At 36.3% G+C, this 16,548-nt stretch overlaps 1 protein-coding gene across 2 annotated transcripts in view; it reads right to left on the bottom strand.

Annotated features, from left to right (window-relative positions):
• LOC114361163 (proton channel OtopLc) overlaps positions 1–16,548 on the bottom strand; it is a 76,225-nt gene that overhangs the window by 38,575 nt on the left and 21,102 nt on the right. Inside the window, exon 1 of one of the 2 annotated variants that reach the window (XM_028316130.1) lies at positions 6,838–7,008. The exons of the other annotated variant lie outside the window; for it this stretch is intronic. Within the exon in view, the coding sequence (XP_028171931.1) occupies positions 6,838–6,893 (56 nt within the window). The 5' untranslated portion in view covers positions 6,894–7,008. Of the gene's footprint in view, positions 1–6,837; positions 7,009–16,548 lie in introns of those variants that run through there. 2 annotated transcript variants of the gene reach the window in all.

The following is a 16,548-nucleotide window of genomic DNA, read 5'->3' on the forward strand; positions in this document are numbered from 1 at the left end:
TTCCGCGCTGAAAAAACACGTCTCGACGAAATATTTCACACGTCTTGCGCTGCTTGTAATTCTGCAGCTCGTAAACAAGCCCCTTTGTTTCCAGCCTTTGCTGTCTTGGTTTTCTGATATACGTTTTTTATTTTTAGAGCTATATTGACGTTAGATGAGTTATTAGAACACTGAAAACGCTGAAAATGTACTGAAAAACTGTTTAATACTGCATAGTTTGTTTTATAATAGTTTAATACAAAAAATATTCCTTCGTATTTTGTGGATTCTTCAGAGAAAATACAGGGTACCTATCTCTATCTAAAGTTCATAGTAGAAGATAGGTAACAATACCAGATAGGTACTAAAAAGGACTTTTAATATAACATCTACTTACATCGCATGGAAAAATCCAGGTTAAATCCATAGTACCTACTTCTTCAGAACCCTGGAGAAAATATGGTTATTAAATATGAAAAAGATAAACGTCTTGAAAGTTAAGACAATTATTTGTTCGAGCGCAAAAGGGAACGCAATCCGACTCGAAATTCGAAAACAAACTCTTGATTTCGAGATTCAAATAAACAATCCTATAAATCTGTCGAGATCCCTCGGAGTTCAGAGGCATATTTCCAAACATATCTTTTTTCAAGCATATCTTTTCATACTCAAACCGTATCAAGTATGAGCCGAGGCCGACCCGCGTCCGCTTTCAGAAGAAAAATAAATCATTTGATTGGCTCTACATTGAGTACGATCTTTTTTTATTGATATTTTAGATTTCGAACGAGATTTTTCATCTCGCCGAATACGCAAATTGCAAGTGTAGGGTCTGCGTTATATGTATGTTTGTATTTAGTTAAAAATAACTTGCGTGAAAAGCAGTGCAGAAATTAGGACATCAAAATCTGTTTTTCTTATGCAATCTTTCATTCACTTTACAACCACTATAACGCAAAACACAAACCAAAATAGTATATTAGAGGTCAACAATCAGCACAGTAATTTATCACCGCCTAAACATCAGGCCTGCCATCAGTCATCTCTTCACCGGGCTGGACAATACTTCAAATGTCAATAACATGACAGACATAATAAATTAGAGGGTCCTACAGAGAGCATCAGAGCAATGGGGAATCAGAAAGCATTGAGTACTTATATTCGTATTTGTCAATTTTACCTATAGGTACCATACAGCTTGTAAAACTATGTTAATCGTATAATAAATGTAAACGTAATAAGTTACTTTTATTTGGGTGTGAGTCATGATGTGGCGGCTTTACATAGAGTTATTAAATTTTCGCTTTTCATTTGTTTACTTTCAAACGTTGGTTCCTTTTTCGAAAATATGCAATGACAGCTACAACGAATATACGAATTCGCATGTTTATTCTTTATTTTCCTCCCGTAACCGTAGTAATGGCGACGCGAGGATCTGAGGCCCCACACCACACAACCATATTGGTATCCCTGCTCTGTCGCATCCATTCACGCCAGCATCCGTAAGTGCAAAAGAGATAGCTACAACCGAAAATGCGGTAATTGTTTCACAGGCTCTCCCACGGGTTGACAACAAAAATGTCGCGGCGATATTGTTGGCGCCTCGCGTGCCGCGTCCACATTCCGGTGCATTTTTAAATTAATCGCAGCCCTGGGCACCCTTGTCAACGGGCATTACGAGTGCGGCACCCGGTCGACGACCCCGGACCCGGGTATTTAGGACGAACCAGTGTTTATTACGCCAGGAAAGCAGGAAGTAGGGCGAGGGGCACCACCAAAGAGTATTCACGCCTGCCCGACACTGTACTTAAGTGATTACAAATTGGCTCATACCTGTCGGATATGCAAATGGGTCTGCGTAAGAAAGTGATGGCTCTTGTTGAGTGTTGGCAACCCTGACGTCTGGAAAAGTTTGACAGAACAGTATCTGCTTGGACACGTGAAAAAGATAATCACTCTCTCGTCCTATCATGACAAAATGTAATGTGTTCTTCATTGCTTCATTCTTTTCATGCTTGTCCATCTAATCTCTTTTTACATAATAGCACTCTTCGTCTTTGATCTAGGTATATAGAGAACCTGTGAACTGTTACCTATAAAAATATGAAGTTCTTAAGAGCCATTTCACAAAAATATTCCGCGCGAATTTAGGTAAAAGCTGTCAACGCAACGTCAAAAGAGTAAAAAGAATGCTGAAATGGACAAAAAAATCTTGAGCCGTGACCGTATTAAGACTTGATTTAAGTTATTAATTTTAAGGTAGAATGAGGTATTCAAACTTGATAAATTAATTTAACTTTTTAATAGAGTTTATTAAGTCTTTTATATTTCGATTCATAATGAAACACGAATAGGTATAATATGTAAAATAGTGTGTCCGGGCTTGTAGTGATCAAACTTTAAGGGCGAAATCTAGGGACAATTTTATCGATAAAAGTACTTCAAATTTGGGGCTTGACCAATTTATCGCAAAATTACAAGGATTTAAGTTTTTCATTTTTAGTTTTCACCTCTTCCTTCAAAAACAAGCGAAAGCGTGGGTAGCTTAACATTAATGAGCAAATATTTTATATCATGCGATAGCCAATAAAAATGTGTATTAGTAGAAGTAGAAAACAGACACAAGTTTCATACATTTTATGGAAGTAAGAATGGATTTAATTAGAAAAATACATGACTTTTATCACTTCTTTTTCAGTTATTTTCCAATACAAGAAAAACCAGGTCGTTAAAGTATGTTTTTTTTGCATTGTTTTTTTAGTATTTGAGCTATTCTACAAAACGAGTGTAAATTTATTAGTCTACGTCTATTAGTTTCGACGTAATTGTTAAACAAAGATACCCCTTCCCAGCCGCTTCCATAGTGCGTCGGAATAGGTTGTGTGATTCTTTCAGGCAGTGCATTTTCGCATGTTAGCAGCGCTATGGAGCCGGCTGGGAAGGGGTATCTTTGTTCAACAATTGCGTCGAAACTAATAGACGTAGACTAATAAATTTAAATCCTTGTAATTTTGCGATAAATGGGTCAAGCCCCAAATTTGAAGTATTTTCGTCGATAAAATTGTCTTTAGATTACGCCCTTAAAGTTTGATCACTACATGCCCGGACACACTGTATAATATTAAGTACAAAATAAAGACAGTCACATAGTGAAAAATAAATCTGCCCCCTTACAGCTCCATCATCGGACCCTGGATACAAATAATGAAACACGAATAGGTATAATATGTAAAATATATTAAGTACAAAGTAAAGACAGTCACATAGTGAAAAAAAAATCTGCCCCCTTACAGCTTCATCATCGGACCCTGGATACGAAATATTCGTCAAGGCGAATCACACAAGCCTTAACTCCATAGGGTTCTATTGTTTTGTTACGGAGGTGGCCATTGCATCTTCTCCAGATCCACTATCAGACAGAGCTAAGAAATAAATAAATAAATATTATTATAAGTAAACAAATAACAAAAATAATTCATCTTACTATCTTACTTTTTACTAGTCTTACTAATATTATATATACGAAAGTTTGTGTGGATGTCTGGATGTTTGTTACACTTTCACGCAAAAACTACTGAACAGATTTTGATCAAACTTTACAGTACAGTACAGCAGTACTAGGCAGTCTGTGTTCAACTATCACTCGGGTCGGACGTTCCTATCGCAAGACCTTTGGTTTACTCAGTTCCGATACGACTCTAGTGCTGTGTGTAATTATTTTCGTGAATACACTGAGTTTATTAATTTCTACGAGTGGATTTCATTTTGCCTGAGACCTACGCCATGAACCCTGAACCAGAAGACCCTGTCGCCAGCGACAGCGACGCTCATCCATCCCTGGCGTCGACCAGAATTACAATGTATAGGCTATAATTTATGACGATCTGTGACAAACTAAATTTCAAGCGGGTGAAGCCGCGGGCAATACTACATATTTCATACTAGCTTTTTGCCCGCGACTTCTTCTGCGATGAAGTGGAAAATGGTTCTAATAGAATTAAAATATTCTAAGAAAATTAATTTTGTTAAATGATTATATTTTTTGATATAAAATCTACACATCATTATGTTTAAATATTTGAATACTTACAAAATTATGAGATCTTTCTAAAACAAAATTAAAACACTACACCTGCCGCAGATTTCTTTGTAAACAATGTTTTTTTGTTTTTCCTTCAGGTGCTAAAATCACCAGGCTATTGTGTGCGCATACTCTGGAGTATTCCACATACAACTGGTCGTCGGAGAAGCATAGATTTCCATTAAGTCTACTCCCGCTACCATATGGAACTCCGCTAAAACTCGTGAGGGCGCCAACACTTGCTTTTGTATCGAAAATTAGTATGAGCAGCTGCGCACGCGGTTGCCCGTTGCAGGCTCTATGCAACCACACTATTTTAAACCGTGGTCCCTAAGCATGAGATGGGAAACTGCACTCTCTTGAATTCTCTTGAATTTGATGGTGTTAGGGGAATCCTAGGAATGAATACAGACTTTCCAATGGAATCTCCTCATCAATATTGCGAAATTGCGAGTTGCAATGCAATGTTACGTTTTCACTTGTTATTTTATTGTAATCTGACCTTGATTTTTCAAACACGTGTCAAAATAAAAAAAATAATTTAAATCAAAAGTACTAAGGAATATTTCATTGATATCAACTTAGAAACAAGCACAGATCACAGAAACTAAAGGGAAATGTGACAAGGGACAAATTGGAACATATTGCTTGTGAAAGCAATGATGACAGTAGCGACGTCATTATGTAAACAGTTTATATTGCTTGCATAGTACTAAAGATTATTCGAACGTTGAATACTGATACCGCAATGGATAATGAGCACATAATTTGATTTCTTTGTGTGTGTGAATTTCTAATACGACACTGAGTTTCGAACTCAGCGCATTACTTAGCATCTCTCTATATTTCTATGGAACCAAGTTATCTCCAAAATAACATTCCACACCTTTTTAACCTAGTCAGGTAATAATTTTAATAAAATACGAAGCACGTCATCTATCAATAGGATATATGTATATTTTAGAAGTTAATAAATTATGCATAAAATATAAACACTTTAGAAGTTTAGTTAAATCGTAGAATTTCTGAAAAACAAGTACTAAAATCGTACTGAAAAAAAAAGTATTAATATGTTATCTAATTTATTTATTAAACGTCGAATTTTATCAAAGATTTTGGACTAAAGTTTTTGAAAATATTTTATAGCCAACATAGAAAAAAATTAGGATTCTAAATCGTGAAAGAAATTTTTTTCGGAGCCTATTGCCTCCAAACAAACAAACAAACAATTAAATCTTTCCTCTTTTATTAGTATAGATTTAACAACAGAACAAAACGCTTCTTTTTCTTCTTCACGAAACAAAACTCAAAGCGGATAAATAAATAAACAAATCTTTGGACAATTTCACAGCGCCATCTAGTCCAAAAGTAGGCAACCAATATGCTTGTGTTAAGGGTGCTATCATAATGGATATACTTTTTTATAATTTATTTATTAAATTAAATACATGGTACCTACATATTATACATAGTTACACCCAGATCCGTCAAAGAAATTAAAATTCATCATTTCAATTTCTGCTCGGCCGGCCGACTCGAAACAGCCTCTCGGCATAGTATCAAATGTATTTGGTCGCCGTACAAATCACCGCTTCACGACACGAACGCACGTAAACGTCACGGCGGGAAAAATGACACACGTCCTGCCTTGACGGGCGCTCGCGCCATACTAATCGATGTCGGCTTGCGCATTGTAATTTATACTGATATTCACATCAATATTTTGACAAAGTGGTTACTAATATTTAAACAATAACTGTAGAAATCAATTCTACAATGAATATTCTTTATTTTGGGATACTTTTATTGCAGTTATTGCTGTGTTTTTAAACCAAAAACCACGATCAAAATGTGACGTTAATCTTCAAATTTGCCAAATTATTTTTAGATTTTATTCAATAATGGTAATGAAATTCAAGAATCTATTTCATTAATGAACTACAAGAATATATGTCCGATGATTACTTTATATTTTTAAGCTTATTATATGAGCATAAATAATAGATACAGGACTTTGAAAATGAGTCTGCGGCAATTTTTTCGTAAAATGGTTGTGGGAGACGGGGCACTGTGAATTAAGCAAAAGAGTTTTAGTAAATCCGTTTCATTAATGGTCAACAACAAGGATTGACCTATCTTTTGCAGTTATTAAATAATCTCTGGGTGTTGCTTAAGATAGTAATTCATGCTTCCAAAATCTTAGAAATTCGCACGAAAATGTAAAATGGCTCTTAAGGGAAACAAAAATATTGTTACATTATCGCTGTTACAATAATCTCCATAAAAAGCTTTTTACAATACATGAAAGTAAGCAATATTCATCGTGCTTTTGTCCAGTTGTGACAGGTGTCAGAGGGTTGTCGCAACAAGTCCGTCATTTTTTATGTACACCTCCGTTTGGATAATGGATATGTAGACGTGTAGCCGAACAATTTGTCAAACACGAATTAGGCTCTTCTAAATTGCGTATCGTAACGTGATTTATTCGTTTGTAAAATTTTATACGGATGTTGTGACATTAACGGGTACGTTTGGTGCGTGTTTCAAAATTGTTTTCTGTAGGTAATGGGGTTTCCGTAAGGAATGTGATTGATCTATTTATAAACTGAGGATCAAGTAAGCTATTAAGTTAGCAGTCAATTTTGAACGAACTACTACTATAAATACTATTTTAACTATCTGAAAGGGGAGACAAAAGCAACCAATCGTTGACTCTACCAAGGATTGATCAGATAGTTTTTATATTTTTGAAAATCCTCTTAAACTTTTGTACTTACGTTTGCTCCACTGCTGGGGCCTCATCACCATTCGCTTCGGTCTCCAAAATCTTCATCTTTGAAATTCACAACTTTCAACAGAACAATTCCATTACGAACACATTTTTTCCCTCGGGATCAAATAAAAACAGATGAAGATCTATCTAAAGCGTCGATTCACTGTAGCATAAATGCACCACTATGAGAATTTTAATTAGGGCTTAATCCCAAAATCCCGAAGTCCGCAAAAGGTTTTTTACTTTGGCATTGTGTGCAAAAAGTGCGCGCCGGGGTATCACTGACTCGCGTCGCGATGGCTGCGCATCAATCTATTAACTGGGCTAACTGGATGATGCTCCCTGGATTGCAGCAATTCATACACTATTATTGCAGTATGAGGGCGGAACAGGAGACTGCCTCTTCAACGAAATTGGTAATAGGCGTTTGATGGTACCAACAAGCTTCATTTTTCTACGCCGACTCTTTGTTCATTGTTCCTGACTGGCAATTTTGTTTCAATTGGCCAGGGAACTGGATTACAACGATAATCTATCTTATATAAAATAATTCCACACAAATACCTGTTTCAAATAAAATACACTGTCGGTAGAAGATTTCAAAATCGCTATCCTTTTTAGCAAGAATCTGACACACTCTCGCCAGTAGATTTATACTAACATTGTCTACCCAAATTAAACTGTGTGATCAATATTGAGTAACATTAGCTACCTAAATCATTGATAGAAAATAAATGTACCTACAAAACCATTTCGTATAGCACAAACTGTTCAGTTCAGACTTACAGACAAAATTAATAGGCGTCAAAACAACATTAGAACACATATGGTTATAGATAAAAGTAATAGACGTCAAAACAACATTACTCGTAGAACCCATTCATACACAGTTTGTTCTAGAACCCATTCACATAATACAGGATAAAAAGAGATTACAAAAACATAATGAGCATTGAACGGCAGAAGGACGTGGGGACGCGGAGGATATCGCCGATCAGCGCCCGCGCACCACAATCACGGCTCCATTACCCTGGGTGACATTTGTGTAAGCATGATATACATGTAAATAATTACTCATCTCCCCTTGTTATGTTCGCGGATACACCTCATAACATTGTGATGGCATTCTGGATGAATCTGTCCTCTACAGTGGCACCCTGGATATCAATTAGATCTAGCAAATAAAAACTACTCGTATCATCGAGATTGTAAGAAAGAGAGTAACAGTAAGCTTCTTCTAGAAAAGGGTTTATTTTAACAGACTTTTCACTTCCACAGAAGACAACATAAATGTTCATTTTTACGGTCACTTCCTATATCGTTCAAATGATGAAAGACGTTATCTTACACTTTACGATCGTGTCAACAGCTGTTCTACAATATAATGTTGTAATATTGGGTAATAAAAATCACATCTTTGTCTTGGGGAGGGCATTAATTTTGCCTGCCATAAAATGGCCCCAGCTGTTACGCTACCCCATGTCTAGATTGCTCGGATGCAAATTCAAGGACGAAAAACTACCCTAACGACCAATTTATTGTTGAATATGCTCAGCTACTTCTTATCTCCTGAGTATCTACTTGGTTCATAAAAGGAAACCAGATAAGGTAATTTCGTTGAACCAAAATTAATGCGGATGATATTGCAGGCAACAGTAAAGTTTTATTGTTACGATCATTGGCAAACGTCCGACTACGTATTGTATCTTGTATCGTATCTAAACTTATGTCTGCATTTACTAACACACCAGCCAGACACGGTGTTGAAGATAGCCACCCACGAATTTCTGTGAAAACGTGATGGTAAACTATCAGAAACATCTGCTAATTCAACAAAATCTATGCAGCTTTATTGGGCAGTAGAACTTTTGTCAGTTTGTGGTCTATTCATCATATTTGTCACTCGGACCAACTGATGGTAAAAAGTCCTTCGAAACACGGAATCATTGTATCGAACTTTTAGACTCACGCCTACAAAGTCTTAGGGTGGGTTGCACCATCTTACTTTGACAAACGTCAAATATCTGTCAAACTCCATACAAAATGCACCGAATATCGTCATAGTTAAAGTTAGGTGGTGCAACTCAGCCTTAAAAATTGAATAGATTTTTCGCTATAATCTTAATTTTATTTATACAAACTTCATTATTCTGTGGTGCTACTTTTAACGCTGACTGTATAAGCAGTCGGGTCTTTGTATAGGGAAAGTGTCCAGACAGATTTACGAGGCTCACGTGGCCGCCAGCGTTGGGTGACGAATTGATGGCTATCGTTTTACTTTTTGTTTGACCTCCCGTCAGACAGTATTTCTAAACAACGTTATTGTGGAGTGTGGACATAAAATCGGTAAGATTATGGTCTTAACTGAATAAAACCTATATTGGTGAAGATATGTAAAATTTTGCTTGATTTCTGTGATAAATATTCATAATCAATTTGCTTCTGAGAAATTAGCGAGTATCGTTCTCCTGCAGTGGATGATGATAATGGTGAAAATGAAAACACGTTGCATACTTACTTAAATTGCTATTGCAAAATACGAGTAGCTTTCCCAAAGAAAGGTCAGACATCTATTAAAACTTTCTGCATAAGGCATATTTTACAGAGTATGTTTGCAACATAATGGCTGTATTCTATGAAATGGGAACATTTTACACAAGCAGTCTCCTAGTTCGCTGCTGACCGCTCAATCTGGTACCTCCGCGCGGGGCGTCGGTGTCAATTCAAATTTACGATGGCATCCTGCGCCTCACGTGGCCGGCAGCGATTTGTGACGGACTAATGGCCCGTTTAAAGGGACCACCGGTTCCTAACATGGGTTTCATAGACCCATAAAGCCCCCTGTAGGCTTAGAATGCGCGATACGATAAGCTTTCATCGCGCCTTTTATCGGTTTTACGCGATAAGCCCATACATTAGTCGACTAAAATCATCGATAAGACTTTATCACAGCACGCATCCTAGCCCGGCAGGTAACATAAATTCTTCTTATTATAATCGTGTCAGTATAAATGAGGTTACAACTCTAGTGTTAGACTTAATAAACAGCTAGTATGACCTCGTCGACTATCTGATCCTATACGTGCTGGGTTCGATTCTTAGGTAGAATGTGTTTGTAATCAGTTGATTAGATTATTTCTGGCTTAAATTATTATAGTGGTTATATCAACCAGATTTTTCAAAAAAATAATACATTCTATGCCTCGAAGCACTTTAAGATTGGTACCTACAATATTTTGAATATTCAGCTCAAATATTGACGATTTAACGTCCGCGATTCATAAATTTCCTCTATCATAAAAATAGTTTGAGAACCGCTGATGTAGACGGAACCCGACACCGTTTTTGTGTGTATTCGGTATTTTATTTGAATTCGTGCATTGACAGCGACAGTGACGGATAGGCAGATGGAGAGATTACCAAGTAATTTTATTACCACGTAATTCAGAATTGACCGTTCAATCGACGGATTCATTATTTATTGTCTTTGTGGACGGACCGAAATTCCAGGCTAATTTATGGAATCACGGTAATGAAATTATATTAGTAACCATGTTGATTAAATTCTTCATTCTGGTACTACATATTTTGAACACAGTACACAGGTAACAAAGGTTTTTGTTACTAAAAATCAATTACATTGATTAATTAATATCAATGGGCGAATCAATGAAGCGTACCACGACTCGAGCTGATAAATTCGTGGCAGTGCCGACTGCATTCATTACCTCCATGTATTTATTTGATCTAGGTAAATAAATGGGTGGTAATGAATAAATCAATGCGTTGCTAAGATAGAGCCCCATTGGGTCAGCAGAATTTATTTCATTCGCTTTATCAAATTCACTCGGTATCGGAAAGGCGACTAGCAGTCTCCTCCGTCTTTGTTATACTTTATTCGGCTTTATTCCTTCTACCATTCAGAATAAGGGTCAAAATTAACTAGCTCTCCCTTAAGGTTGCGTGGGAGAGCCTTAAGCCCGTTTTCCACCGCGAGCGGAGTGAGCCCACGCAAAACAAAAATATATGCATCGGTTTCTACTAAGGTGAAAACCGTAGTAGAAACCGATGCATGTATTTTTGTTTGCGTCGAGCAAAAATGACAAAGAGGGCAAAAAGAGTAAAAATGAGTTCGCTCATCAAATCAATCAATGGTACTCCCGAACTCTTTCTCGATGGAAAAATAATCCTATTTTATGTACGCGAAGACCGTTCCGCTTAGTTAATTCTTCTTTGGCGATGGAAAACGGGCTTTACAGCTACGCCCGCGCTATGCAACCAGCTCCATCAAATTGATTAAAATAAGCCCTATCTCCTAAAGCGTACAGTCGAATTTTCTTTGCAAATAGCCGTGTAATGTAACCAAGTTCATCATAAATCGCGTCGTTTAGTGGATGCTGGAGGTCTGGAATAGACGGATATGTTCGTTGGGAGTAAACGCCTATTTGCATAATAACCCGTTTAACTTGCTCCCCGAAATACGAAAATGCTCCTTACGGTATTATGTATATGTATTACCAGAATTGCTTATGTTTATTAGAGTAATAGTTATAAGTTAAGCTATATTACGAACACAGGTCTAATAAATGCGCACTGATATTGTGACTATTATGAGTCTTATTTCATTTAGGGCGGCCTATTCGATATGGGCTTTATATTTACAGAAATTTCAGATTTGGTGAATCATTTTCGTTCATCAAACTTCCAGATTAGATCCACTAAAACCATGAGTCATAAATGTATTCTCATTTAAAAACGATGAGTCAATATTATCATCCTATCAATATTATCAGCCTTCAGTACAAGAGTAGCGCCTATCATCTAGTCACCCTAGCTTTAAGGCCACTGAATGGAACCTTTGAGTATTACCAATCAAGCCTCCACGCAGCTACAAAATCCACACGTAACAAACGCGCATAAAACGTCCTTCCCAAGACTTACCCGGTGCATGCGTCGAGAGGCCTTGGAGACGACTCCAGTGCTCTTCACTCCTTGTACAGACCACAGCAATTTAGTCTAACTATACAAGTTGGAATATCGCCCCTGTTACACACTACATAAAATGCTACTGTATTAAGTTGATGTCTGTACAATATCCCTACGCTGTATTCCCGTGCAGTGCCGAAATAGCCCTTATAATATTATAGATAAAGCACACAGATTTTAGCCGCGATTAACAAACGCTAATTAGGTGGAAGCATGGCGTAAGTGGCCACTTCACGCGCCGTACAGGTGCAAGAACTTTTTCATAAAAATGCCCCGAAACACAAAAAAATTATGAGATCACTCTACAGTCTACATGTCCCAGACATTTTTTTTTTCGGAAAGTGATAACTGTAATGTATGATTTATTCATTTGTTTTTATACTAGTCTGTCTCTTACTTGCCTGAATAAATAGAGATAGTTTCTCATTTGCTGTTGTAGTTCTATGAACAAGGTAAAAAAGTTAAGACTTATTTTATAAATTACTTTCATTACGCGATCTTTGTAAAAATCTCATATTTCCGTTTTATTCATTTGGCGTAATGCCCAAGTTCTAGCCCAAAATGCTCTTATTCTCACTTGAGAGGCTCTTGAGTTGGCTTTCACGAACAGCTTTTTATGAAACTGATAATTAGTTAAATTAATGGACGTTTAAAAACGTTTAAAAGAAAAATGGACTTCTGTAAGTTGTCAATCTACAAGGTGTAACATCCAAAAGGCTTTATAAAAAACTAAAATTAAGAAAACCCTTTTATGAGTCCACTTTATTGAGTCAAAAAGGTTTTAGACTGATACGTTTCTATATTACCTACTTTTCTATAAATTCAACATGTCACTTCCAGAGAATACCAAAAGTGTTAAAGATTATGTTAAACTTACTACACCTTTCAATGAATGAGTAATTAAATAAATAAGTAGACTAAACCGCCAAATTTCCCCTTCTAGTTTCTGATTAATTGGACACAGATGTGCGTGAGACATTTCTTCGTGAGAAAACAGGGAAGAAGCACTTCTAAGGGCGATCCTAATGGAGTGCAGGACAGATCTATTTATACTATTTTATTTTTGTAGCTGTAAAAATAGGAAGTTCTAAACGGTTGAACAACAGTTAAGTTGCATGGTGAAGGAAAGGATAAACATTACACAACTTAAAACTAAACTACTTAGGCACGGTGAACAAGAAGACGTGTTTTTGAAAATACTAATAACTAAATATTACGAATCTGCATCAGTCGTACCTATAGTAATTTGTAGCAATATTGCTTTGAAGACGAATTCTTCAATGACCTTTCGTGCGTTCGTTGATGTTCAGCCGAATGACGTCCACTGCTGGACAAAGGCCTCCCCCAAGGATTTCCACAAAGATCTGTCCTGCGCCGCCCGCATCAATGATCTTTATCTGTGATCAAACTAATTTATAGAGCACAAATTACTAATATTCCTGTTAATCCCCAGTTATGCTAAATATGCTCCTGTATGCTTGTGTAACCACAATTTAATAGTCCTGTGGTCAACAGGGATCAAACTCGGCCCATAGAGCTATTGGCGTCTCAAAATGTATCTTTTACTGGTGTCGTTTTGACGTTACCAAACGATGTACCTAATTAAATTACTTATTTAATGTTTACGCACACACCTAATAAGTTTCGTCTTTCTCTGTTTTCATACTTTTATTTAATTAGCGTGTAGCGTGTTTTCTTACACGCTTGAGACGTTAATTCTTGAGCATTTAATGACGGACTCGAGTGTTCGGATCGGTATTCACATAATTACATTCCGATCCTCGTCCAAGGCTCACTTATTATACCACCCATTTCGTTATTAAGTAGGTAAGTAAATACAGCAATGAAAAAGAAAATCTTTTTATTTTTGTAATACAATTTTGCCTAGTTAATTACTCCGAAATGAAGTTTAATATTTCGTTGGCCTAGACGTACACAGAGGACATTTTCCACAATTTGCCCAATAGGTAGGTTATGAACTACAAAATAAGGTTCAAAGAGGATATTTTTCATATTTTTCTGGAAAGTTTTTACTGTTGTCGACTGTACCAAAACATTTCCCACAATAAATCAATTCCTACATCATTCCCCTAAACTAATAACAAGAAAAATAAGAATCCAGACAATCCTTAATCTACAGCGCACAGGGCGGCCAAATCAATTTAGTTCTCTCAGGTGGAAAGCCGATAAGACACTGAGACAACTTTCGTTCGATCATTCCGGTCAAATGAAGCTCTGTCTTTGTTCTATTAATACTACTGTTATTTGTGCAGGTAAGAGCTCGTTCGCTGTTTTAAAAATCATTATCAAAACAGCGAGTGAGATTGTACACTAACTTTTCATCGCAGGAGTTTTGATCTAATGTAATTTTGTCAAGACGTCCAGAAAAGACCGTGTCTCTAATCTCTATAAACTGTATAGAATAGACCCCGACTCTAGAGCTGAAATTCTGTTGCACTACGTCATATAAATAGTACCTGAAGAAATGCAGTTTATAGCGGACTTTAAACGTAGTTTTTCTCATCGAATATTGAACCCTTTAATGGCTATCAAATTATTTTTTTACCATTTTGTATGTCAGTCACCGGAGCTAAAATTGACCAACAAGTAAACCAATGGGAAAATTAATATAGCTAATAGAATCCATTGAAACTTGTTATTGTTTCAAGTTAACACATAAAATATTCAGATTTTATCGAAAAACTTTTGTTATAGTCTCAGTAAAGAAATAAAATTCGGAATTGGTCACTTTCAGGGTAATAATAATATTTCCTACTTTCTACTGTATAAAAGATCATAAGCACCTACTTCATTCATCCCCATAAAGCTCAAAATGAATTGATTTACAGTTGCAAGTAATGAATAAATTGACGGAAAATTTTCCTTTACTCACAAATAATGTTATCAAGAAAGGCATTTAAAAGTCAATGGAACAGAAAAGGCGTTAAAGTCGACTCGTAAACTTTTATTTACGGTGACCAGACTTCGAGGGGCTAATAACATAGTAACAAGCCAATCACGCGGCTTCCCTAGAGAGACGATGCCAACACACCATATTATTACCAATTATTGCCGATAAATACGAAATTATGTGTTATATTTTATGGTAGGACATAAATAAGTATACGTTTCATACGACACGTTATAATTAAATGCTATGATAGAGCCATTCGTGACGCTTATCAATCATTCCATTTCATTCCTTTTTATGGGGTATCATTAACTGAAAGCCATATTTTAAAATTATGGAATGGAAAACTTTCTTTAGCTATGTGAAATATCCCACAATATTAAAACACTACATAAACGTTTATTTTGTACTAATTTACATAGCCTTCGCCATATCGATGACGACGATTACAGGACGACCTATTTTATTGGAGTCTGTGATGCTGGCCATCTTATTAAAAACCAGTGACAACTCTTAATTTTATAACAGTTGTCATTTATTTTTTATTTATAAAAACAAAAAGGCATCACACAATCATAACAAGTATTAGCCTAATTTATTTTCAACTGTGATACAAATCATTTATTAAAACCTATAGCAATTAATCAATCATAGACCTAATAGTAATTGTTCCGGTAACCTATACCCAATACAATAGATGTCCGCATCCCGCCAATTTCCAGGGCTGTGGGTATTTCACCTAACAATGTACCGACAGCAGCACATCAGCCTTAACACAGACGCATCTTAAGTACTTGTAACAAGGTGCAATTTGCAACAACAATGTATAGTCGGATGTACCACCGACGCACGGGCGACTTTGTTTCCGGTACATAAACCCGCTGGAGGGCGCCACAATCGATCGGCGGTAGGTAAATATTGCGGAAAATGAACTAAGCAGTTCCCGTTGCGTTTCGAACAGCTTGATAATGAAATTCTTTGGCACGTGTCAAGACGAAATCAGGTAAAGGTACCTTAAAGTTAAGTCAAGGTCTGACTGAAAATATAAATTGTGAATTATTCAAATAAGCTGAAAAAGCAAGATTCAGCAATTTGACTTGATTTCACTTTCTACGAGTATTTATTTTCCAAATCAGAAATCAAAAATTGTATTTATTTTAGAACGAGTAAGTACTCTCCTCTTTTACAAAATTAACTGTTAGGTTCAGTTTTACAAGACAATATCCATTGAGTATCGACAACATCGTGCGACTCTACAAAGTTTAAAGCGCAAAGTTATACTATAAGATAGCGGGTGTTTAGTAAATTAACAATGGCGGCTTCAACAGCGCATTAATCTGTTAATGAAATATTAGCTTAGAGGAGCTTACAATGGGTGCACTCCGCCTCCGAGATGGCGGCGAGACTTCCCTGTTGTCGCTCGCTGCTTGTATAAAATGGCCATTATTTCTAGAGATTTTTTGACTATATAATAGGACACATTACGCTGTTCTTGCTAATTTATTATGAAATTTCCTGGCTGCAATAAAATGTTCAGTGAACAGACACAGACTTGAACTTAGGCTGAGTTGCACCACCTAACTTTGACCGTAACTATTACGATAACCGGTGTTTTTTGTAAGAAGTTTGACAGATTTTTGACGTTTGTCAGAAACCCAGCCTTAGTACCATAATTTAACTAACTTTTGCTCGTGAATCCTTAACGCTCAGAAATAAAGTAGCATTCTGAATACTAGTTTTGAACTAATTTTCAAAATCTGTACAATATTTTCAGAGCTTACCTAATTGTTACAAACTCACAAACTTTATCTGTTTATA

This window comes from Ostrinia furnacalis, unplaced genomic scaffold, assembly GCF_004193835.3.
Source record: "Ostrinia furnacalis isolate ACB-3 unplaced genomic scaffold, ASM419383v2 OfSCF5438, whole genome shotgun sequence".
Lineage (NCBI taxonomy): Eukaryota > Metazoa > Arthropoda > Insecta > Lepidoptera > Crambidae > Ostrinia > Ostrinia furnacalis.